General features: G+C 39.6%; 1 protein-coding gene across 2 annotated transcripts in view; it reads left to right on the forward strand.

Moving 5' to 3' along the window:
• LOC126309737 (plastin-2) overlaps positions 1 to 26,880 on the forward strand; it is a gene marked incomplete at its 3' end in the record, with an annotated part of 146,737 nt that overhangs the window by 111,077 nt on the left and 8,780 nt on the right. For both annotated transcript variants that reach the window (XM_049992098.1, XM_049992097.1), the window contains 4 exon segments: positions 1,353 to 1,615; positions 3,975 to 4,182; positions 16,169 to 16,323; positions 16,479 to 16,584. In XM_049992098.1, the coding sequence (XP_049848055.1) occupies positions 1,353 to 1,615; positions 3,975 to 4,182; positions 16,169 to 16,323; positions 16,479 to 16,584 (732 nt within the window).

A 26,880-nucleotide genomic window follows, 5' to 3' on the forward strand; every position in this document is an offset into this window, starting at 1 on the left:
ATGAAATATTTTTATTTTAAAAGAATATGAAACGCGAAAAAGCTACATATGTCAAAAGTAACCTAACGTCAATACAACCTCAGATTGTGATTCCTAAGTGCCAGTCATATTTCACATTATGATTATTACAACGGCACTGTACACACATTTAATCAGAATTAATGTTACTATTTATAAAAATTACTAAATAAATATTTTCACTCACATCAGTGTATCTATAAACCTAATTTTTATTTTCGTAACTTCACAGCATTATTTCACACACCAAGCCATTTGCAGCACAGACGTTCATATGTGAGGCTGCTGTGTAGGCTTTCAAGTGGCGCATAGTCTGTGCTGACATCTAGTGTAGGAAGCATGAACTTTTAGGAATGTGACCTGTGTGTCCCTACAGGTCTAACGGGCTGTTGAGTTACATAATTCTGCACAAAACATGCCGGGACAGCTAAGTCCTGCAAGTAAATAAAGGGTTAAATGACTACCAGTACCACCCCTAAAACAGGAAAGTGTTCTCTGTAGCATGTGTTTGTAATAAGAAATATCTGTTTTCTGGATATTTCTAATTTTTAATGAATAACAAAAAAAAAGATACCATCATTAAGTTGGTGAAAAAGTCAAAGGATTGTATAATTTACAATCATATATTTTAACAAGATAATTTGGCATTCTTGAGTTCTTATTTAAAAATTTGTGATTATGTTGTAACTATGTGTTGTTCTTCAATTTTTCTTTGTCACATTCAATCAGGAAATGAAATGTGCCACAATTATAAAGATGGTTTTTTAGGTCGCAGAAATGACTTGTTACAATTTGTATAAAACCTTAAGAATTACTTCATGGTATTGGAGAATGAAGTAGCTATCTTCCAAGAAATAAGTGCAGCTGTTCGTCAGTGATAGCTGCAGTCCTTGTACTACAGTTTCTCGCAAAAGGCTGTAATTGAAGTCCACTGTTAAAAATTGCAAAGTCTAGGACTTGTCAGAATGCATTTTGCAGACTTTTGCTTTTCCACAATGATATTCACCCTTGCTACACTAAAATGTGTTAAATTTAAATTCTGCTCAGTGGAAAGCTTACCTATCTGATACACTAAACTTGTACATTCCAGATAACACACACACATCATGCAACCCGCCAGCACCACAGATGTGCTCGAGGGCATCCGTGGACTAGATTACATTCTGAATAAGAGATTTTCTGCTCATTCTTGAGACAAGAAACTTGACTTGAATAATCAAAAATGCCATGAATTGTTGCATATGTTGAAAAAGATTTAGTCATTGCCACCTGTATAAATTTCACTTTATGTAGTAAAAGATTTTATTAAACAGCATGTTATTTGTTTTCTGCAGCTCTGTTTAGATCTAAAATCAAATGAAGTTGGAAACACATTTAAGAAAGTTGTGTCGAAAAAAGAGAATTTAGAAACACTTGGAGGAATGTCAGATGCATCTAGTGAAGGTACAACACATTCAGTGAGGTTGGAGGAGCAACTGGCATTTTCTGATTGGATCAACACAAATCTGAGGCTTGATCCTGATCTGAAGCACTTACTACCAATTGACTCAGAGGGCAAGACACTTTATGAGAAAGTGAAAGATGGTATTTTGTTATGGTAAGTAATGCCCTTTGCCATTTTCCGATATTATTGTATATTTTCTGTGGTGTGCTTCTGTTTGAACACCAATACATCTTCACTGGTAAGATAAGTACTCAATGAATAATTTGAGATATAGTTAGAAACTTACTCTGGTTACATAAGACTGTAAATCATTCCTTGATAGGAAGAGACCAATCGCCTTTCATGAAAATATTGCTGTAAAGTGCAACCAAATGATTGTGATTTGATCGTTGTTGGCTTTTGTTATTGCTATTTGTAACATTTGTAAAGTAGTTTGTAACCTTTATGTGTAAACTGTTAATGATAGTGTGCTTGCAAAGATGTATGGTGTGTGTTTTCTTTGTGTTTATTTTTCTGTTCTTGGTGTCATGCAAACGCCTCCCCTCTGCCCGACCATCACCTCGCTCCCTCCCTAGATTTCAGGGATTATTATTAAGAGGTTAGCTGAAACTCTTTGCTTGGGTATGATAAAAATGCACTGAGTTTACAAAACTTGATTTATACAGTGGTTGGTAATTAAATCACCACTTGACAAATCGTGAACATGGTTTTGAAAGTTCAGTGTTTGGCATCTTGTTTCTCTCGTAATAGTAGTAGTAATAGTAGCAGCAGCAGCAGCAGCAGCAGCAGCATTAGTAGTAGCAGTATTATTCCTGATCGTTTCATTTTCCTAAGTTCGTTGAACTAAATATCAATAAATTGCTACAGTAGAATTTTTTCAAACTATATTTGAGGTGTGCTGAGGGCTTAAAAAACCCTGCTAGCTAGCGTTTAATTATAGTAATACAACTTCTATGTCGATAGGAGGTTGCAGATTGGAAATGTGTAAAAGTGGGCCTTATCTTGTTGGCTGGAGCATTATGTGTGACCAGCAATGGAAGTTTGCATAAGAACACTTGGATTTCATCATATAATTCTGCAACCACTGCCTTGTGGTTGACAACCAATATGAATTGTGTCCTTAAGTAGACTGTTATAAAAGTTTTAAATTCTCACATTGTTAATTGCAGTGTACACTTTACTACAGGGCAAAAGCAAGTAATCATGTTAGTAGATACGTTTAAACCGTAATGTGTGTTCTCAAAGTTGCAGTTCATTGGTCATTCATTCAGTAATGTCTTCTCAGGAGTTTAAAAGACACTTTCCGAGGGTTCCGAGTAGAGGTCCAAAGATGCTGCTGTTGTTTCTAGTTGTGAATGTATTATTCTAAGATGAGAAAATCAGTTACTATGCTCCTTTCTTATATTTTGTATTGAGATTTACCTTCACAGTGTAAGTTTTCAGTGATTTACTATTCTGCTGTGGGACTGGACATATTGTTCTTGTAAGCATTTATGTAATGGAGCATTAAAGAACTCTGTGGGTGGTTGGGGGGGGGGGGGGGGTTGAGTTCGGCTAGAAGATGATGATTGTCATCATTTTGGTGGAATAGTTTTTTTATACTAAGTGAAGTGAAATGTTAGTGCTTTGATTGTTGTCATTGATGCAGCAATACCTTAGATCACAATGATTTTAGCTTGTTGCACAAATAGTGCATGCATTATTTTTTCTTTGAGTTTATTTCTAGTCACCCATACCACAAATGAAAGGAGTTGCCCTTTCTTGTTGTTCTAATAAAAGAATGTCCTGTTTATTTACATTGCCAATCCAATTTGTCTGTTGACTGGAATGACACAGTGGTAAGAGACACGAAGGTGGGTTGATATCCCCATTTAGCCATCCATATTTAAGTTTTTCATTACGTCCTTAAATTAATATGTATAGGCTATGGAATGGGTGATCTAGTAAGGCTGTATCTGATTTGTTCCTCATCCTTGCCCACTTGAGACAAATCTCAGTGCCCAGTGGTCTTGGGGAAGGGATGTTAAGATTTTAACCTTCCTTCCTTCCTTTCAGTCTTGTGTTGCAGTGCACTGCAGAATTATGAATTATGTTGTAGGTGAGAATAACTGCTCCCTCCCTTCCTCCCTCCCCAATCCCCTATTGTATGTTGTTACCTTTTAAGTCCATGTGAAACTTTAACTGTTTGTTCAGCTACTAGAAAGCTGTTTGTGTTGTTGTAAGGTGTGAAATAATTACGTTAACATGAACCATTCATGTTAATTGTGAAGTATTCATGTTAATTGACTTTCATTGTGGAAATAGCTTGCTTTTTCCTCAGTTGTTATTAACAGCTTGATAGTTCTGTTAATGACCTGAAGGATAGTACTTAGTGTTAGATTTATTAATCACATAGATTGATAAAAAGTCAGAGAGGTGTGCCGTGATATAAAGCTTGTCTTTTAAAGATTGTGCATGTTTTACTCAGAAGAATGGTTTCACTAACGTAGCATGTAACCTTTCCTGTTTGCAGTAAGATAATAAACCACTCTTGTCCTGATACCATTGATGAAAGAGCCATAAATAAGAAGAACCTGACTTTGTACACAAAGCATGAAAACTTAACTCTAGCGTTAGTATCGTCCCAAGCTATTGGTTGCAATATAGTAAACATTGATGCACATGACCTTGCTAAAGGAAAACCTCATCTGGTCCTTGGTCTTTTGTGGCAGATTATAAGGGTATGTACAATATGTTTTTGTTTCTTTCATGAAAACTGTTGCAGATTGTTAACTATATGTAAAAGATGTGGTGTTAAGACTGTGAAAAAGTACACTGCTCATAAAAATTAGAGGGACAAAATTTTAAACACCTGTGTCATTCAGGAATGTTTGGAGTGAATAATGTTTGTCATGGAAAACGAAACCTTTATTTAACGGAAACATGCATCTCCCGTTCTCTTCTCGTCACACAATTTGCCACTGTGACCACAGATTCAATATATTGTCATAAACGAAGTGGAAACTCTTTCAGTTAAGTCACGTAAGAAATAAAAAGAAACATTTCAACATCTGTAGGGCCTTCCACATGCCACTACTACCGCCTCACGTATTCAAGGCATGCACCTGACAAGTCTGAGAACATTTTCTTGCAGAATTTTTTTCCCACTCCTCAGGAAGAACCTCTGCAAGTTGCAAGAGTTTGAGGTGGTACAGGATGGAATATCCCATAAATGTTCAGTAGAATTGAAGTCAGGACTGAGAGCAGGCCAGTCGAAAATTGGAAGTGTGATGTCCTGTGATGTTTGCATGGTGGCATCTCACATTGTCTTGTTGCAGGATAAACTGGGGACACATTACAGCTGCAGTGGGCACATTGTGACCCAGTACAATCTCATTGATGTACCTTTGAGCTCTAAGTCAGCACGTGAGTATCTGAAAGTCAAATCACGTATGAGTTCTGGTGCCTCTTCACACCATGACTGAGCCGCAGCTAAATCTATCAGTTTCCTGGACTGCTGCTTCATTATAATGTTCACCACGATGGTGACATATATGTATATGCCCATTACATCATGTTAGATGAACGCACGACTCATTTGTAAACAATACATTGTGCCATTGATGCAGCTGCCAGTGCCATGCCTATGTACCTCAGCAAATCAAAATTGATCTGGCATGTGCCGATCAGTTAAGTGAGTGATGTGATGAGATCTTCTTGGTCTTAAACTGGCTTCATGGAGTTTGTAGAATATTGTTTGGCCACTCCCACTGCAACTAATTGCTGCTCTTAGATCATTATGTAGGTCCTGGACATGCTGTGTACTGGCAGAGAGAACTGTTAACCATACATCAGTCATCTCTTGCTGATATTTTCCTGTTTTTTCCCTTGCCGTGGCTTTGTATTGTACACAGTGAAACCCTCCTTTAACACTTTTCAAGGGACTTCAAAAAATGATGGAAGATGTGGGAAATAATGTTTTAAGCTGTAAAAGTTATGTATAGGATACCCCCTTGCACTTTATGCATGATATATGTACATAACAAGCATCAAAAGACTTGTCATGGACATGTTTATTACCTAATGAAGGTTTATTATCGAATAAAAACTACAGATGTAACTGGCACTTATAACTGTCTGGGAAGTAGGAACGCTGGACTCAATGTTATAAGTCATAATAAATGTTTTTGAAAGCCTGCAGCTTTCATTCATTATTTAAATAATGAAATATTGCACTAGTTACATATTTTTCTATGCTTAGCATGACAAGTTTTGGCAATTTTTTCTCATTGTCAAGTGCAAATATGTAAATAAGTATTTTGTGTGTCGTTTGAATATGTGTTGTTCAGCAACTCTTGCACTGTAGTTGTCTTTTTGAGGTTATCTGCACTTGGCAAAAAGAACAAATTCTCAAACCACGCTTTGCTCAGCATGAATAAAATACATAGCTGACGCTGTGTTTAAACTAAAGACATTTGAGTGATGAAAAGTGTATGATGGTGTCAACTAGTGCTCCAAGTGCCCATACGCTAAAACATGCTATATATGGTTCGATAAAGGTGTCACAATGATCACAACCAATACGAAACTGCGTTTGTGCAGTAAACACAGTTTGGAAATGGTTGTGACCGTGCCAAATAGAGTTTGGCGGCTGTGGGAGATAAGTCGCGAATTTGTCCAACTTTTACACATTTACCAGTTATAATCTGCTGAGTAGAGTGGCCTGGTGTCAAGAAACTTAATCATGTAACACTTGGAAATACTACTGGATGGCCAACATCATTTTTTCTCTGCAAACATTTTCTGCCAACATCATTTTTTCTCTGCAAAAATTTTCTGCCAACATTTTTTTCTCTGCAAACGTTTTTCTTTTTCCTTCCTCTCTTCGAACGTTTTTCTTTTTCCTTCCTCTCTTCGAATGTTTTTCTTTTTCCTTCCTCTCTTCAAACGTTTTTCTTTTTCCTTCCTCTCTTCAAACGTCCCCCCCCCCCCTTCCTCTCTGCAAACTCCTCCCCCCCCCCCCTCTGCAAACTTTTTTTTCCATAATACGTAAATCCTGGTAAAATTATAAATATGTTGATGCAAAATCGGGTGCAAATTAACGTTGTGGGCATAGGAAATTTGACTGGACCAATAAAAAAAAATCTCGTAAATGGCAGGAAAACATTAATTCCGGGATCGTAAAAGCGGGGTTGTACTGTATCAGTTTCATGAAATCATTTCCAAGCACTCCCAACAATATATAAAGCCACATTAAGTAAAACTTTCCTGCCGTAACGTCACTGCCCACACATTCTGCCTCTGTCAGAGGCCTAATATTGACTGATGAAACATAAATAAAGAGTATAAAGATGAACTCGTTACTTGCACTCACTATATATAGATGGCAGAGTGAGACATTGCTCGTCCACGTTATTCTTAGGCATAGCGTGATACATTTGAATACTGCCACTAAGCTATGGCTTTCAAATGTATTGTGGACGATTGTTGTCATTATTAAAACTCATCAGAAGACTAAGAGCAACAGCATATATCTTAATCACACACTACATACATGCTACTTTCTGTCAAATTCTTGTCCTTCTAATTGTGTTGAGCTGTGTATATCTTTTTCTTTTTTATATTTTCTTCTTATGTTTTGTTGCATAATTTCATAAATGCCTGGATGTCACCATCCTGTTATCTTAATTTAGTTTGTACTTAGTAGATATTAGTTTCCTGTTATTTTAATTCACAGTAAATCACTGATTTGAAACATAGTTCTTAGAGAGCTGACATCTTTTTAAGGTGTGGAATTTGACTTGAATAAGTTATTCACAAGCAATGATATTCAAATCTTAAAAAAAAAATCTGGTCACCTCATCACATTCAGGCAGCTTGAAGTAAAAAAAATAATACCAATTTAAACTCTAAAAATCAATGTAATATGTGGTGGTGGGAGATGGTGGTGGTTATTCACAGACTGTGCCAAATATCCAACAAATTCTAAGTCTCTGTGATATAAATATGGCCAAGTTGAAGTACCTGCATGAATCAGTTAGAAAGTGATGAGCATCCACCTAATAGCGAGTTCCTCGTGCAAAATATCTGTACTTTAGAGGAATGTGAAGTGAAAAAGGTGTATTTATCCACTGGTAAATGGTGAAGTATGGCAACTGCTGATTTATGAGTGAATTTGTGACCACCTTGCTGGCAGTGATCAAATAAACCCACTGCATCTCACCATGCACCATTAATGCTTGCCCCATGGCTTGTTATGATCAACACCAGGCATTAATTTCAAGCTGGTTTGTGTTTCATTTTGCAACCCTCGCTGTTAGTCCTTTAACTTTTGCCTTGAGTAGCTGCTTCAAGGTCATTAGAGTGCTGTGTGAGGCTGCTCCTGACTGTGCAGTTTCTCACACAGCATATATATGCTTTACATCTCCAGCTAATCTATACCTGGGAAACTGCTGTGAAGTTCATGGCAGAAGATAGTTTCCTTTGTACCATAGATTAAGTTACGGAGTTTGGGAGAACTGACTTGTTAAATGCCACTGTGCAAGCTGTAACTACAGTAATGGTATCTTCATGATCACTGCAAGAGCTATAGGGAGCTGTGACGTATTCTAGATTCCACACTTAATACTGATAGTTCAGACTTTGTTTGCAGTCTATTGTGAGAGAGTTTGTGTGTAATTTCCCTGTATCCTACCAATGAAACCACCATATACAGAAAGTAATGTTCTGAGTACTGTAAGTGATGATTTCAAACAGGCACTTACTTCAGGTGTTTCTGGACACAAAGCTATCTGGGACCGTAGACATACAGATTGTTATAACCACTTCATGATAGGGATAACATCAGGAGTAATGACTTTCAGAAATTAGTTCCTAAAGTGGCAGATGTAATGTACAATGTAGGTGTGGATAAAAACTGACAAAATATTGTTTTGGAGTGAAGAGGACTATGAATCGCTCTTCAGCAGCAATTACACAAATATTTTTGGGTAGAATCTTCATATTTTAAACTATTCTGGTTCAGTAATATGTAAAATAAACCAGAAAATATGTTAAGACATTCATAACTGTCTGAAAAATGCTCTGAATAATTTTTGAATTCTTGATCGAACTGGGAAAACTGTATGCAGTGTGGATTATCTACATTCAGAGGGTGCATCCGTACCTCTTATTCTGCCTTATTGTCTTTAACTACATTTTTGGCAGGAGAAAATGACTAACTGTCATCAGACAATGCACAGAACATAGTTTTTAATTTATGCACTACAATTAATCCACTGCACTAGTGATGTGAACAGCAGCAGGACAAAGGTTCCTGGGAGGAAAGTGAGGTGCTGTGTGAGCAGTGATGTGCTGGTGGCGAGCTTGTAATGTAAATTTAACAAGGCTCCTTGGTAGTCAGGAGATGTAATGTGCTAGCAGCTAGCAGCAAGGGTGCAGCATAAATGTACCCAAAGATGGTCCTTCAATCCTTCAGGTTGCCGCCATATATTGAGTCAGTAGTTCTATCACTTAGGGTCAACCACCCACTTGGAACTAACTCAAAACACCAACACAGGGAAGGCTCTGTGGTCATAATACTAAATGTGACCAGCTGAAGCAGCTGCATTCCTCACTTTCCTCACTGTTCTCATAAGGGTATCAAAGCATTGGTAGTGAAGTCACCTGGTGAACACAGAGGTATCAGTACTGTTTTCCAGAAGTTTCCCATGATTATTTGCTGCCAGTAAGTCATTCAGAGGCAGAATTGTCTTAACAGAGGATGTATTAGGTGTTTTAATATATGATGAAGGGTTCACTGGCATCTTGGAGTGTTGGCAAGGTGACAGCATGATGTGGTAGAGTTGCTTCTTCCAGTCCACCGCATAATGTGGATATGTAGTGTACATATAGGAAGCACATGTTGTAACCATTGTCACTGATATTGATCCCAGATAGTTGGAATGGGGTAGAACAGGTGTAGAAGTATCTAGGATTTGACATGGGGAGAAGTTCTACTGAAAATTCTGTAATTGTCCTGTAAAACCTTAAAAATAAGAACAGCGGAACTCCTCGGTCCTAAACTTAATTTGCAATATTAACAAGTGGGCTAACTGCTCCACTTCCTCATTAGATTGTATGTATGATGATTGGACAGTTTTGTTTCATGTAATTGCAGGCACAGAAGCCTTGAGGTAACGCGGAGATCATTTGCAGGCTGTAGTTGGTGATACCAAAAATTGTATATCACAATGTTTTTGGTAAAAACCAGTGGAGTGGTTTCTGTATATGTGGCTATTTGGCTAGAGCATTCATCATCACTATCTATATATTTAATTTTTTTTAAGAAAGGCCAAAAATCTACGTAGACATAATCTGTTTGTCATCTGGAAGTACATGTTCGTGGGTGGGGAATTGTGCTTTTTGTTTCACACGCTTTTTATATATATCTCAGGTGTCAATCTTGTTGTTGGTGTCTTGCTACTGCAAACAGTAGTATGAAGCCCTTCTTATGGGTCATTCTTTAGTGGCTTTCGTATAATATATAGGGTGTTCAAAAAAAGTACCTATATTTGAACTAGAGATAGCACTGGTGAAAACTAGAAAAAAATGTGTAAACATACTTGGTGAAACATGACCCACTCTACTTCTGTCGAGAAAGGTCAGTACTCGCTCATGGCAAGTCTTCCTACTACCTTCATTGTTCATTTCTTATTGGTTATGTTTGGCTCTGTACTTATCCTCTATGGTGCTGTTGTCAGAAGTAGAACTTAAAACTGTCTTCTAAATCATGTTGAGGTTGTGCAGCCATCAGTAAAAGATGGGTGATTAAGTGTGAATAATGTAAATAGTGAAATAGCCCTATTATTCCACACAATAAACTGTAGACATAGTGTTTTGCTGTGGTTTAGCCAGCAGTGTAGATAGGAAGGCACATGTTATGTACACTAAACAACATCCACAGTATCGCAGACTCGGGGTGAAAGAGGTTCAGAAGGTTGATTCAGCAACCCACAGACATAGGATCATTCGCGACAAGGACAAGGGATGAAGTAGGTTTGGAGGAGCAAGTGTTAAGATACTAAAGGATGTTCCTGAAATCAAATGTGCAAAGAATTGGCAAACCATTCTTGTGGGGTAAATTCTACACAAGCACTTACTTCATCACTTACAGTGTGTGAAAGCTTCCGGGCAATAAGACCACCGTATCAGATGGCAGTTCTGTCCACGAATGCTAAGACTGAACAATGAAGTTCACAGCTTGGTTTTTATTCATAGATCACGCATGATTCAATCAGTGGGGTAGCAAATGTTACCACAATTACCACAAATGGGCTGATGCGAATTCAGAGCAGTTGTGGAAACATCAGGTTCATTAGGAAAAAATTAGTTTGACCGGACTAAAATTGAATCCTCTTAATTTTACAATACCATGACTGATTTTTAGGCTTCTCTCATTAAATGTACGTGATACATGTGTACAAGAGGTTGAATAAGTAACACAACACTCTTTTTTTCTCGGGCAAGTTTTGGTTGAAGAAATGCAGAATTTGTTGTGGGAGCTCGTGGAATATTCCTACATCAGCCCCTGGAGTTTCATGAATTGCAGATATTAATAGGCACTTGCAAAATGTGTATGGAGACCTGACAGTGAACAAAAGCATGGTGAGTTGTTGGGTGAGTTATCTAGCAGTGTAACAGGGTCACAGAGACCTGTCAGATTTCCCGTGTGGCGCCTGGCCACACACAGTGGTGACACTTGCAGTGTTGGAACTTACTGACACTACCATTAGAGATGGTCGATGAATTGCAATTAAACACCTCACTGCTCAGCTAGATGTGCCAGTTGGTAATGCTGCTGCACACATCCACCAGTTGGGATAGTGAAAGGTATATGCTTGTGCCTGCTGGGTTCCTCGCCACCTAACAGGTGACTGTAAAGAGCAGTGTAGGACCATCTGTGTGGAATTGCTTACATGTTACAAGACTGATAATGACAATTATTTGTTCATCATCACAGATGATTAAACATAGATTTATCACTTCAAACCAGAAACAAAATGGCAGTCCATGCAGTGGTACCACAGCACCTCTCCTTCAGAGCAAAAAGTTCAAAGTCACCCTGTCAGTCAGTAAAGTCATAGTGACTGTCTTCTGGGACCCTGAAGAGTTTCTCTGTTTGCTGTCCTGTCCAATAGTGCAATGATCAACTCTGAAATGTATTGTCCTATCTTCAGGAAATTGAAGAAACGACTTCAGCATGTTTGTCGCCATGAAAATGCAAATGAACTTCTCCATCTCCATGACAATATAAGGCCTCACACAAGTCTGTACAACCAAAAGGTGCTTGCAAAACTTCATTGGACAGTTCTCTCTCTCTTTCACCCTACAGCCTGGATCTCACACCTTCAGACTTTCATTTGTATAGCCCATTGAAGGATGCACTCCATGGGAAGCAGTACATGGATGATCGGGAAGGGGGGGGGGGGGGCTATTGATATATAAATTCAGTGAATGCTTGAAGAGTAATGATAAAAATGTTCACACTTTACAGGTGCATGTGTACCACACATGTGAGCAAATACAGGGACAGCCAAGTGTGTTCAGATTAGTTTGTGATTTTTTGTAGGGGAAGATGAAGCCTGTATTTGAACGACAAGCAACCTCATTGAACACATTCTGCAACCAGCCATCAAGGATGTCCGTTCATTAGTGGCACTAGGAGTAACTGGTGTGACAGTATGCATCAAAATTGTCTGTAAAATTTAACCCTAAGATGAACATACTGCACATTTATTCAATGTAAATTGTTGATGATGCTAAGAGCCTAAAAACTGATCATGATATAATAAAATGAAGAGCATTTAGTGACAGTCTAATGCAATTTCCTTTTTCCTAGTTAATCAGATGACTGGTTTCCCCATAACCCCATCAGTGGTGGGAAGGGTGAATATACTTCAGGTACACATCAGGACAAGTTAACACCCCCCTGTTTATCATCAGTTTCCATGTGACAAATAGCTTGCATTATTAGAGGACATAATTACTGCAGGAAGACACTGGATGTGGTGTATGCATGGTGGACTTTCCCCCGTTTCCTACATGTTTTTTGACTGTACCTAACACACTTTTAATAAGTGATGGATCGGTTGAGCCGGTGTAGTGGCATAACCTGGTTGTGGAGACATTTAAAGAAATCTGTGTGTTTCACATCTGCCAACAAAGTGTACACTTTATATGAGCACCAAATTGAAGAACAGCCAGTTGTGTTTGCATGATAGAGACAATGGACTATTATAGGAAAGAACAGTCAGTATTTAAAAAAGTAATTCTTTCAGCTCTGTTTACAGGGATTCTTTCCTAGTGTTGAGCAGTAACCTCCCATGCAAGAATATAGGACACTTTTGTAACTTTGTGTACAATATTATGAGCAACTGAGCTTGGAGGGAGTGTGGAGTAGTGTCGTGCTGTTCTTAGTTTACTTGCAGTTATCGAGAGATTGTGGTATAGTCAGTAATAGTTCGTTAAGTCCCTTAGTCATGGCTGCAAACGTTTAAGAACCTGTGTTTTACATAGTGGTGTGATTACAGTGGGTGGCGTGACACAGTAAGACATTATTGGCAAATAGGATACTGGGCAGCTTTTTGTACCCCAAATCCAACACTGTTGGTTTCTAGTGAACTTTATAGTTAACCATGACATCCTCTACTATGGTGTGTTAAAATTTTAATACAACGTGATGAACTTTTCAGTCTGAAGTAGAATTGGGGAACTGGTTGTGAGGGGCTGGGTGTGGCATGTTGATAGATGCTGTTCGTTAACCTTGCATACTATCAACTGTATCAGCAACGAGTGTAATAATTCCAGTTACTTGGATTGATGTTGCCAGTTACTCTTATGTTGATGTAGTTGGCACTGTTGGAATTTTAATATTTCTAAATATGTTGTGATCTGTTACACACAGAATGTGACTGCTCTTATTGTGACAGAACTATTATGACCGCAGTGTTCATTTAACTTACAGTGAATCACACAATAAGGAATAGCCATGAAAAAGTCCAGAAAAGAAGCAACATTCGTAATTAACATAGAAAACAAATTGCCAAGAAGGCAAACAAATAGCAAAAATTCATGTGTGCATGGACAGTATTTGTATGTATGGAATGAATGAGGGACTAAATTAGCCCATGAACGATGGAAGCGTTGTGTGCCCAGCTGTAACCCTGGCTGCCTCAGACTTACTTCTTTTTGGTGCTGGATACATCCTCCTGGCACATGGTGCAGTAGATAAGAAGTCATATATAGTGATGCAGACAGTCAATATTGGACATTACCACCACTGGTTTTGTGTTGTAAAATAACATGTTCAGTGGGAGAGACACTAGCTGTAAAGTAGTCAGTAATAACAACAGTCCACTGGTTTGTCATTGCTGTCTGTAACAAGTCCCACATTCTTCACGTAAGTGGTACAACCTTCGGCAGCCCAACAATTATCACAGTTCAACAATAGTGCAAGGGACATCAATGCCATAGATAGCGCTAACAGTGTAGAAAGTATTCCAGTATTGAACATTGAGGCACCAGAGGCCATAAAATGAATTAAGATAGCACAAAATTAATTATGCAGGCAATGGAAAACTAGGAATGTGTCATTAATGAACCTGAAAATTATGATATAATGGAATACTTAAGTATACTGTGTTTCAAATTCCAGTTGAGTAATGCACAGAAACTTGCTTCATGCCTATTAAGACAATGTTGGGCAAAGTGGTGCCTGCCACAGAATGTTAAGGAAGTGGGATGCACCTGTGTGCATCAAGTAACATGACAATGCCAACACAGCATTTTTGTAGACATTTGTGGTCTTGGAGGTTTTTTTACTTGGACAGTCAGGATCCACTTGGGTATGTAATGGCCCAGAAAGTCTTAGGTTATGTGCATGTATAAGTAAGTGTGATTCTGCTGTGAAACTTACTGTTGCCTCCTCTGCTTTATTGGGTGGGCAATCATCTTCCCGTGGTAGAGAAGTGCCCATAATTTTGTTGCTAACTGCTGTATGTATAGAATAGTCAGAAAGGATCAATTCATAGTGAAGAACATTGTGGTTGGGCTTAAAAATGTGGGCATTAAGGTATCTAAATTTAACTTCATTTTGTGATGATGGGTTGGGGGACAGGAGGTGAGAGGGAGAGGAAACCGAGTGTCATACATACAGATTTTGAAAATATTGCAGCTCAGAGGCATGCAAAGCAGAAGTACTTTCTATTGGCAAAATTAGGAGGAGGATCTTAACTGTGTCCCCAAACATCCACAAGTAAAAGAAGTCAAAGGAGCTAGAAAAAGGTGGTAACAGGAAGAATGTAGTGGCTTGTAATGTACAAGGTGTGTTCGGGAGAAAGAAAGAATACAATAACAGCATTTTTTAAGAAGGGAAAAAATCTAGAATGCCATGTAATTGTAACTTTGTCATTGTATTGATGGATGGGAAAGTCAGCACATTACACGGTGATGAACTATAATTTTTTCGATAATGTGATGTTGGATGGGTCAACATCCTTTATGTAATTATTGACCATAGTTATTTTCACTTAAGAATGGCAGATAATTATTTGACATTTGTAACTAGGAACCGAAGTGTTCAATAAGCATTTCAGTACCACAGTTAAAATATTACAGAGACATGATTCTTAGTAGGCCCTGTTTTACCATCTGCGTATTGCTTGGATATCTTTTTGTATGTTTACTTGCACAATGAGAGGTTTCTGTGTACACATTCAGAGAAAGGACAAAAATATAATATTATGCTGCCAATTTGCATCATGTTGAAAGACCATATGCCACAATACGATCCAATAGTGTCATGACTGAAGTGGTGCAGGGGCAAAAACATTTTGTTCTATCAGCTGAAAGTGCATTCCAGGTATAGAAATTTTAAGGTGTGGAATGTCAGTCTTCATCACTTGCATTACTGCAAGATGTATTCACTTGAATTCCAAAACAAATGTCAGCAAAATCTTGACAGCCTAGTCACTTCATTTATCCTATTTGACACATAAGGTTGTTGAAGATGGCCAGAGTTGCATATGAGGACAAACAATGAAATGTGGGTGCATAATTTTATCCTAGGGTAAAAAAAAGGAAGCGAAAGATTTAATATGGTTGTTCATGCAACAGAAGTGGTACAAAATGCAAACATGTTCATTCAACCCTGCATGAGCTACATGCTGTATCATTTTCATTCTGTGAAGCTACAGCTACGAAACTAGGCAGGTATTTGGCCAGTCATGCAGCGAGACATACTTTTTTGACTTTGAGGAAATTAAATATATTCTTGCCTCAGAGTTTCTGCAATTTGATATTCCTTGTTTGCCAAAAGATACACTGGATAGTGGCAACATACTCAGAAAACATAAATTTCACATTCTAGAAATCAGTGGTTACTTGAGTATAAATTGTATATGTAGGTTGCACATTCTCTCGAGCTAGCCAGTGTTTGGTGGTATTTAGGACTTGTCATGGATGATGCTGTTCAGCTCAGAATGTGCAGCAGTAATTTTTCTATAGTTTATTACACAATTTTCAGGGAAAAGTTACACGGATAGACTTATTTCTGTGCCAAATAGAAACAAAACAGAAAAATTCTCCAAAAATCCCATGCAAAATGCAGGACTCAGTTTAACAGGCTGTTGTCCCTGTTCTTCGTTGATTATGTTCCAGTGCAGTAACATGTTATTTTGTTTCCAACAGATTGGATTGTTCAACCAGATAACTTTGGAGAACTGCCCAGGTTTGACATCTTTATTGTCTGATGGGGAGCACATAGAGGATCTAATGAAATTATCGCCTGAAGCTATCTTGCTAAGATGGGTGAACCATCACCTTGAAAGGGCTGGAGTAGCCAGGTATTTTTCTCTGTTCACTATATTTATTTTTTATTCTAATAGTTTCATCTATGGATACATGTTTCTGTTGTTCATTTCCTTGGATTTAAAAATTGAGTGTAGACATCCATAGAGCATTCTATTAACTGCAGTTTTCCTACTACTTGTTCGTATAGGAGGTGTGGCAACTTCCAGGGAGATATTGTAGATTCAGAAATTTATACATACCTGCTGAAGCAGATTGCACCACCAGAAAGTGGTGTGACAATGGAAGCATTAATGGTAAGTTTCTTTAAGTATAATGGAAATAAAGTAAAGGATGCTAAACAAAGATTGCCAATGCTTTAACAGACTTAAAGAATCAGCTGCTAGTTGACACTAGTGGATTATTTAACTAAATGTACTGATTAAAGCTGTGTAGTAGTTCGTTTTTCCGGTTGTAGCTTCATGAAAAATTCTGAGTGCAGCTCTGTAAATTTTGAAATGTCAACAAGTGATAAGATTGTTTTTTGTCATAGTGTCACTTTAAGGCTAATAACAGTTTTTTGTACCATTGGCTCAGCTCCCCCTCCTAGCAGTAGGGTCAAAGGGGGAGGGGGGGGGGGGGGGGAGAGAGAACGAAGGTAAAGCACTGGTGAGGTTTGGAAATTGGGAGAGTTACAGAAAAGTCACCCAGAATCTGGGGTCTGAGGAGATTTACCAGATGGGATGAGAAGGAAAGAGTCTTTCCATATTGTTCTGTCCAGTAACTCTCCCCAGACTGGGCATTCTGAGTGTCTTTCCTGTAAGCCTCCCCATTTCCTAAACTTTTCCAGTCCTTTTGATTCATCCTTCTTTCAACCTTTCTGCCAAAAGGAGCCACTGGCTCCAAAAGCTTACACTTAGCCTAACTTTTGTGTGTGTTTTCTACTGCCATCACTTGGTGGATTTTTTTTTACCCATCCAATTATATTTTCAAACACTGATTATTTTTTTAGATACAAAATTTAGATTGGTTGTCATAATTTCAAGTTCGGTAAATATACACTTATACTCCGCAAGCCACGTTATGATGTGTGGCGGAAGAAACTTTGTATAACACCTTCACTTCCCCGTTTCCTTTTTAGTTGCAAATGGTGCCTGGGAAGGACAACTGTTGGTAAGCTACTGTAAGGCCTCGGATATCTCTTAATTCTACCTTCATCATCTTCCCATGGAGTATATGTTGCGGAAGCAATACCTTGGGTGAATCTTTTAGGAATGTGTGCTCTTGGAATTAAACAGTAATCACTGTGATACAAAATGCCTCTATTGTAGAATTAGTCACTTCAGTTAGATGAGCATACCTATGGTGCTTCAGCACATCTAAGCATGCCTGTGATGAAATGGGCTGCTGTCCTTTAAATTGTCTATATTTCTTATGAAATTTCTTGGCAGAATAAAACTGTGTGCTGGACCGAGACTCGAACTCGGGACCTTTGCCTTTTGCGGGCAAGTGCTCTACCGTATGAGCTACCCAAGCTTGATTCACGCTCCCACCCTCTCAGCTTCACTTCTGTCAGTACCTCGTCTCCTACTTTCCAAACTTTACAGAAGCTCTCCTGTGAACCTTGCAGAACTGGTAGAGCACTTGCCCGCAAAAGACAAATGTCCCGAGTTCGAGTCTCGGTCCAGCACACAGTTTTAATCTGCCAGGAAGTTTCGTATCAGTGCACACTCTGCTGCAGAGTGAAAATCTCATTCTATATTTCTTATGTTAAGAGGGTCCCAGACTGAGTAACAATAGTCCCGCACTAACCAAACTGGTAATGAAGGTCCAAGCAACACCAAAGAGTTGTGGCATAAGTGAAAGTTGGTAGGCATGTTTTTATATCCGAATGACAATATCTGTTCCAGTTTCATGCCAGTCACGTAAGAGTGGTGCTGGTAATGCCACTATGATGATGTAAATAAGAGTTGCTTTTAATTAAAGCTGGGAAGCTTGTGAGCATTAGTTACCTTTGAAATTGGATGTGGTGAGTTGTTACTCAGGAATGCCTTTACAGTGACAGACACCATTAGCAACAGCTCGCTAAGTTTAACTGAGATCATGTAATAGGGCTATGAGAAGCTGTATGTTCCTTTTGCAGTATTGCAGAAACACTTGGGAGCAATGTAGCCACTACACGACTGCTGGCACTGGGGGTCTTGAGAATGTATGATGGCGAGATGACTAGGCTCAGGATGGAAAGGTGGCACTACAAGAGGGAAAACTATTGTGTACAGCATATTGTTCTGGCACGTTGTACTGCATCTGCAGCAGCAGTTTCAGCAGCAATTGGCACCACACTGACACAATACAAATTGGTTACTTCAATGACAGCTCCAAGCCACTTAGCCTTCATTCCACTGACCGCAAACAACCACTAGTTGCAACTTCAGTAGTGTCAAACAAAAGCTCATTTTAGGGCAAGGTGGTGGAGATCTGTTGTTTCTTCTCATGAAAGCTGGTTGTGCCATTGTGCCATTGTGTCAGTGACGGCCATGTTTTGTTTAGGACGACGCCAGTTGAGGGCATGTAACCAGCCTGTATGTGTGCTACTTACTGACCCTACATCTGGAATTATGGTCTGGGGTCTGATATTGTGTGACAGCAGGAGCACTCTTGTGGTTATCCCATGCACCATGACTACAAATTTTTTGTTCGTTCTGAGAATAAGTGTTTTTGAGCTGCCATTCATGAACAGCATTTCAGGAGATGTTTTACAACAGAATAATGCTCATCTGCATACTGCTGTTGTCACTCAACATGCTATACAGAATGTCGACATGTTGCCTTGGCCTGCTTTATCACCAGATCTGTCTCCAATTGAGCACACATGGGTCATCACTGGATGAAAACTGCAGTGTCACTCACAAACAGCATTAATCGTCCCTGCGTTGACTGACCAAGTACAACAGGCATGAACTCCATCTCACAATCTTACAATGCAACACTTGCATATTTGCATGCTTGCAAGCAACATTCCGGCAGCTACATTGGTTTGTTAATATACCAGCATTATACATTTATAATGGCTTATCTTGTACTTACATTAACCTTTGATCTGGCAGTGTTAATCACTTACATACGTTACACAGACAAATGTTTTCCCAAAATTTCGCTACTCTACATGAATTATTCCTTGGTATTATGATTTTTCTTCAATCAGTGTAGTTATACAGCCTTCATTGATCACAAGAGTTTCAGTCGAAATGCCTAGTTAAACTGTGGAGCTTTTGTAGATGTTCAAAAGCTACATTTACATACCAGTGATGATCATAGGCATTCTAAGTGGTCAAAAACAACTTCGGATCACTAATTGCGATGAGCAGCCACAACTGATCTGTAAATGTATGTTCTCTGGGACAGGTGAACCAGAATAAAAAGTGCACCTCAGCATAATTGATAAAGTGTCGTGTTTCACTACCACAAGAGACAGTGCAAGGGAGCAAGGTGCTATCAAACTGCCGGTAGGATCTGTCCTGACTGAGGAACATCTTCAGTGAGCAATAACAATTGTGTGTCAGTTTTCAGATGCTTTCAAATTGGGAGTGGAGAAGAAACAGACCAAGTGGCCATGGTACATACCATACTGAAACTAGGGATCATCCAACAATTAGTGTCATACATGGTGTCAGTAGCTGAATGATGGATAATGTGGGAGAAAATGGGGAAGGTATTGCAAGATGACATCAGTCAACATTTAGTGTGTTCTTGATCATCTCCTGTGGTCCTTGTGAAGGAGGACAGTGCATGGTGTTTCTGTGTCAACAGCTGACGATTCAACAAAATCACAAAAAAGTCTATTCATTGCTGTGCATTGATGACATCCTAGACTACTTGGAAGAACAGAACTGTTTCTCAACTTTGGGAATGCAGGCAGACTGTTGGCAAATTGAGGTTATGAGACTAACTGGGAAAAGATTGCCTTCATACCTCCTGACGACCTCAGAGTTCAGGGTTATGTCTTTTGGCCATGTCTACTGACAACCTTCATGTCAGGAACGTCGATGAAATTGTGCGTGCCAATCGAAGACTGAATGAGAGATTACAAAAAAAAAAAAAAAAAAAAAAAAAAAAAAAAAAAAATCATCATCTCAGCTGGATGATGTTGTGAAACCTTAACACAGCATCTTGGAATGCATCATGTTGCCGCCAAGTTTGTCTTACTGCTTACAATTCAAGATGAGAGAGACCTTTGCCTCAAATCTGTTAAGAACTTCTGGATCGTGCAAATGAGAAAGAGATGTTCATTGAGAGAAACAAATTTGGTGATGAGACATGGGTCTACGGCTATGATGTTCAGACCAAGGTTCAATCTTCACAGTGGCTTGGAAAAGGTTATTCAAGAACAAAACCGCTTGTCAGGTCAGGTCAAATGTCAGTCATTCTGGTAGTTTCCTTTGAATTTGAATGATTAGTTCATCATGAATTCATGCTACAGGGACAAAAGGTTAATCAATAGTACTGTTGGGACGTATTGCGATTCTTGTGAGAAAATGTGAGAAGGAAATGGCCTGAAATAGGGTGAGATAATTCCTGGCTACTGCATCATGATAACGCGCCTGCGCATTCATCCCTCTTGATGCATGACTAGTGACCAAAACAATGAAATCACTGTGATCTCTCATCCTTCGTACTCTCCAGACCTGACCCCTGTGGACTTCTCTTATTTCCAAAGTTGAAAACCCATTGAAGGGACGAAGATTTGCAATGTTAGATGAAATAAAATTTAAAAAAAATTAAAGAAATTGCACAGGCGGCACTTCCTGCAATCTAAAAAGAGGTGTAATAAGACAGCTTCCAGGAATGGAAACGGCATTCGGAGCGGTGTATCAAGAGTCTTTGGAAGGAGACCATAATTAGTAAAGGTCTTCTGTTCTAAGGCAAATCCCTTACAGGAACTACTGTAGGGAAATCCCAAATTTTCCTGGAAAGAAGTGCAAGAAAGTTCTTCCTTTGTCATAAGGATGCACTAAAGTCTTTCCCAGTCTAACATTGTATGATGAGAATGTCAAGGTAGAAATTCACACACACTAGTGGTTTTGGAATAGGGCCAGTTCTAGTGCAAATATAGGAAGGTGCTGAAAAGGTGATAGCTTATGCTTCCAGACGACTATGATTTCCAATAGGAAGTGCTCTACAACTGAGAAAGAGTGCCTTGTTGATTTTTCAAGCCATAGTTATTTGCAAAATAATTTACCCTGGTGCCAGCTGGTTAGCCTGGCGAATCCATGGTGAAATGGGCACTGAGGCTTTAGAAGAACATCACAGTGGTATCCAAAAGTGGAAGCAAGCACGAGGCCCTGGATGCCTTTCAAGGAAATGTATGGCAGAAGACAGGAATAAGGATGTACTTTTAGTCATTGCTACATTAAGACATTGCTACTGAATCAGCAGGAGATCCAGCACTGCTGAAAAGCATACAAGCCGTGAAGGAGGAGGAACTGACAAAAGGACATTTTAGTAATGGAGCATTGTATAAGAGAGAGAGTATGACCCAGTGGGGCAGAAAGGGTTGGTCGTCATCCTGCCTAAACTATGGCCAGCTATCCTGAAGTTTTTCATGACAGTCCCAACACTTGTTCACCTAAGCTTCCTGAAGATTCTAGATGTAATCAGACATAGGTATAATTGGCCAGATGTCTATGGATCTGTTTGACATTGAGCCAATGTAAGGAATGTCAATGACAGAATCATATGCTGCAATTGTCTCCAGGGCATCTTGTACTAATGCCGCCTGTAGTAGTACAATTCCACTTAATTGGAATAGAACTCTTGGGAGGTTCCTAAAGTTGACTAACGAGAATCAGTGAGCAATAGTCTGCACTGGCTACATCAACTGCTATGCTGTCACTAAAGCTGTGCTGACTGCTGCATCTCCAGAAATTGCAAAGTTCCTTGTAGGAGGTGTCATTTTGAAGCATGGAGCACCATGTGTGATCATCTCTGACCATGGAAAAATTTTCCAGTGTAGACTAGTATCAGAGTTAATTTCATATTGTGACATCACCCGCAGGGTGACATTTGCCTACCATTCACATACGAATGGCCTCATAGAATGCTTTAATAAAATACTGGCAGATATGCTCTTGATATATGTTGTCAAATAAAATGGTTTGGGGTATGATATAACATCATGATGTTCACTTATAACACAGTGAAGCAAGATACTAAAGGCTTCACACCGTTCTTTCTGCTCCATGGCCACTAGTCGAAAATTATAGTTTCAACCGCACAATGCTTGGCATGACTACATGAAACATTTCATCAACAGGACCAAAGAAGCAAGACAGCTGGATTGATACAGACCGTGAACACCCAGAAGGACAGAGTGCACTACAGTGTCGAGCACTGACCTCTGAGATATATCCCAGGAAACGTGGTTGGGATTTTTATGCTTGTGTGGAAAGTAGCGCTATCGGAAATGTTAAGAGAGTGTTACTTTGTGCTGTATAGTGTCCTTCCTCACATGTCTGAAGTTGCATATGAGTTTATCACCACCTATAAAACCTCTACCCTCATCAAGCTCATTGTGATAGTTAATCCTTTCCATGTGAGTTACGGATACCAGCTCTATTCAGGTGCAGGATGCTATGGTAAAAGTGTCTAGGAAGCTGACGCTAACTTGAAGTCCATAGCTTCAAGTCCACAGCTGCCTGACTGTAGAGGGGACTGGTCTGCATCTCGCAGTCCTGCCTGACACAGTGGTCACTGACTCGTAATGGAGGCTAGGCCAGTCTTCATGGATGAAAACACAGTCTGCTTACCTGCAGACTGTTCAGCTTAGCTGCAGGGCACATGTGTCACCACTACTGAGGCAGTAAAAGTACCGCTACACTGCCTGTGTACTGGAACTGCTACTCAGGATGTTAATGTTACTGCTTGGTCTTCAGTCTATACACCATCTTGACAACTGATGAAAGTGGTATGCATACTTCCTGGGCTCAGCCTAAGTGCAACTTCACTCTTGGAGAGCGCTGACGTGCCACAGCCACACCAAACTGCAAGCACATACGGCTGCTGCACCCTCCTCGGGCAGGACCGTAGTGCTGGCCACAAGCAATGCAAGGATCTGTGCTCAGCAAATCCATCTTGGACACTGATATGTCACCTTGGCTTATAAGCAGCGTGGTCGCTGCTAAGCAGTGCTGGGAAGAAAACAGTGTGACATAAAATTCTCACTAATACATGATTGTTAATTGAGTGATATTTCATTAGTGCCCCAGTGCTTTACGGGATCACTCAACCCCACTCTTCGCTCAACATCCTGGTAATGTGATACCGACTCCAGTCTTAACAGTTCAACAGTTTAGGTGTTCATAATTAATGAATGCCACTGCCGGTGTGTGTGTGTGTGTGTGTGTGTGTGTGTGTGTGTGTGTTTTACATTTATTGTGTTATGCAGGCAATCTCTTTTCTTTGAAAATCTTCAGGTTGCTTGCAGTTAAACAAAACGGGGAAACTAGGCTGAAGCTACAGCATTTTAAAGAATAAAGTAGGGAAATCGCTCTGATAACAAACTTACTCTAAATCCTCACCAGGTTGTGCTGAAGTTAAGATGTAGGCGGTCTGGTTGTCGTATGTAATGTTAAGGACAGCATCCTATAACACTGCTCATAAACATTCTGCCAACTGCTTAGTAGAAGTATGGAGAGCTGATACTGCATGCTGTGTACAATACAGTAAACTGTCTAGACAGCCATTTCTTGACAAAGGTAAACATGTAACATTGGTTGCCCTCTGTCTAGTATGACAGTCCAATGGTGTTTGTAACAGTGAGATATTGTGTTACCCTCATGAGCCAGTCCTCTAAGTCCTGAAGTTAGTGCTGAGATAAGGCATTTTAGAACAATACAGCAGTAATCACTGTACTACCATCCACATACGTCACATTAGTCTCGCAGTCTATAGGTCGTAAACTGAATCCCCCTACCCCCCTCCCAACCCTATAACATTATCAGAAAATTTGTATAATACTTTCTCAAATTTTTCCACTGTATATCTCTTGAGACTGGAGCCTTGTAAAAAGCTGCTAATTACCACATTTGAACCACCTTTCACACTTAATCAACCCAAATTATATTGAATCCAGAATCTGTACTGCCCTTTTAAGATATTGTTGCATTATTTACAGCTATAAACACACCACCATCACTGCCATACTGCCGGTCTTTGAAATAGACATTCCAATCTGAATTAAAAATTTTATTTCTCTTCACTTGAAATTTCATACAGCTTTCAACTCTAGTTCTACATACATGTTATTGCCGTTTATAAGTGAGACTATTCCTGGAATTTTTTCATGAATGCTGGTGTAGTTAACTACTTCTACACTAACTTACTTTCTGACCTGCAATGTCAGTAATACTCTCCATAATTGATGTGTCATCTCCAAAATAAATTTGCACCTTATCAGGCATGTAGAGGAGTTTCCATTAAAAACACCTCACGTGTGCATTCCACACACATTGCTACCAGTATCCTAGTAGCCCACAGCATGTGGGGATAGCTGTTCTAACCATTTCATCTAGCTAACTGCAGTAACAGAGGATGACAACTGAATCCCGATTTCAGATGTCAGTCGTGCTGACATGAGGCAAGATTTGCAGCCAGTGCACTCAGTAGTTACTGGTAGTGCCTCCTCCACATCTGACAAGATCTCACGGTAGACCTACCAAGTGAATGCAGGCCTTTTTCCTGACTGCCTGCAATTTCTCTGAGCGAGCTCCACCATCTACCTAACGTTGGAGCACACAGTGACTAACAACCCCACCCTCTCTGTGCTTGTTGGGTCCATTCAGAGATCAGCTGTAAATACATCAGGTTAGATGTCCTGTGACAGCTAAGATGTACTCAGACCAATGGTCAAGACCACATATCTGTTTCTAAAAGTGTAAAGGAAAGTTACATGGTTTGTACTAAATTTTGCCTACTGCTTGGGGCTTTTCTACCACATCACTGTTGTCCATTTGCCTCCAGCTGATAATGAGCTCGCTAGGTCATTCACATCAGAAGTGATTGGAACATCAGTAAATTGTTTGATACTTTTATTAAAGACAAATGGCTTGTTATCCAAAAATTCTGTAATTGCATTAATCTCTCTTGTGGGACGTACGAATGTGCTGTGCTGGATGGGCAGAGTGAGAAAACTAGAAAAACCTGTAAGAAGTGATCATCTTTGTCTTTCCCAAACCTGGAATGAGATTTGTCAGCTCATCTACTTCCAGCTGAATCACCCACAGTATACTATTACATATGCATACTAGCTTCATTTCCCAAGGATGAAATATGAAATAACAAGCATTTGGAGTGAGAGCTGACAGTCAGATGTGGACAACTCCGTTCTGGTATGAAAAGAGGAAGGCTGAAAGAAAGCCTGTTAATACTGTGAACCACAAGTATGACCTCAACATGCTTTTATACAGTTTTTGTAGTTTTCTTCTGTGTAATGAGTGTACCATGAGTTTTCAAGATTGAAGCCGGATGATGATGACATATTGCCATGGTATTTCTGATAACTGTTTAGCCACCTTCATCCATCACCTGAATATGGTTGAATTGTTGTCTGCCAAAATACCATGGTGAGGTACTTAAATCATCTGCCTGCACCTCAGGACCTTGTGGAACATGTTAATGCAGTTAAAAATATGTAATACTGTTTATACAGGGTGAGTCACCTGCCCCTGCAGCTGTCATTTTATTAAAGCTGCGGTGTTATTTGCTGACCTTCGTAAACCACAAACTGGTGGTCCTACAGAAAAATGTGAGCAGGACGTTTTGTAGGAAATTTACTGTAGCTAAATTTTGTACTGGGATGTGTTTTCTCCGGAGAACACATTTTTAGTTTTTCAAGAAAAATGTACAAAAGTTATCTTCAAACCCAACTCCACCCCACACTCATCCCTCACTAGTCAGGATTTCTTAGTATGTTGAAAGACAACACACACTGATCTGTATTTGCACGCAGACAGCTGCCACCACCCTTCACAGAGGAATGGGGTACTTAAAACTCTAGTACATAGGGCACGCACTCTCTCTGACACAGAGAGTCTACCCCAGGAATTGGAACATCTGAGAACTGTGTTTCGAAAAAATGGGAAAAAAAGAAAAAAATAGGTACTCAGAGTGGCAGATCCAACGCGCTCTCCGCCCAACCACTGCAGCACAACCTGTTGAGATGGATGAAGTCACGAGGGAGGAGGTAGGCACTGCATTTATTCCATACACAGGCGCACTCTCGGGGAAAATCGCCCGCATTCTGAAGAAACACCGGGTCGGAACTGTGTTTTGTCCTCCGAATAAAACTCGTGCACTAGTGGGGAGCGCCAAAGATGAACTCTGTTTGCGGAAGGCTGGCGTGTACCAGATTCCGTGTCAATCTGGCAAGTAGTATATTGGTCAGACGATGCGTACCGTTGAGGATCGATGCCGTGAACACCAGAGGCACACTTGACTGATGTATCCGAGCAAGTCGGCGGTCGCTGAACATTGTTTGTCGGAAAATCACGCTATGGAGTATGACCGCACGAGGATTCTGGTACAGACGTCGAGATACTGGGACAGCGTTGTTAGAG

This window comes from Schistocerca gregaria, unplaced genomic scaffold (genome assembly GCF_023897955.1).
Source record: "Schistocerca gregaria isolate iqSchGreg1 unplaced genomic scaffold, iqSchGreg1.2 ptg000379l, whole genome shotgun sequence".
Taxonomy (NCBI): Eukaryota; Metazoa; Arthropoda; class Insecta; order Orthoptera; family Acrididae; genus Schistocerca; species Schistocerca gregaria.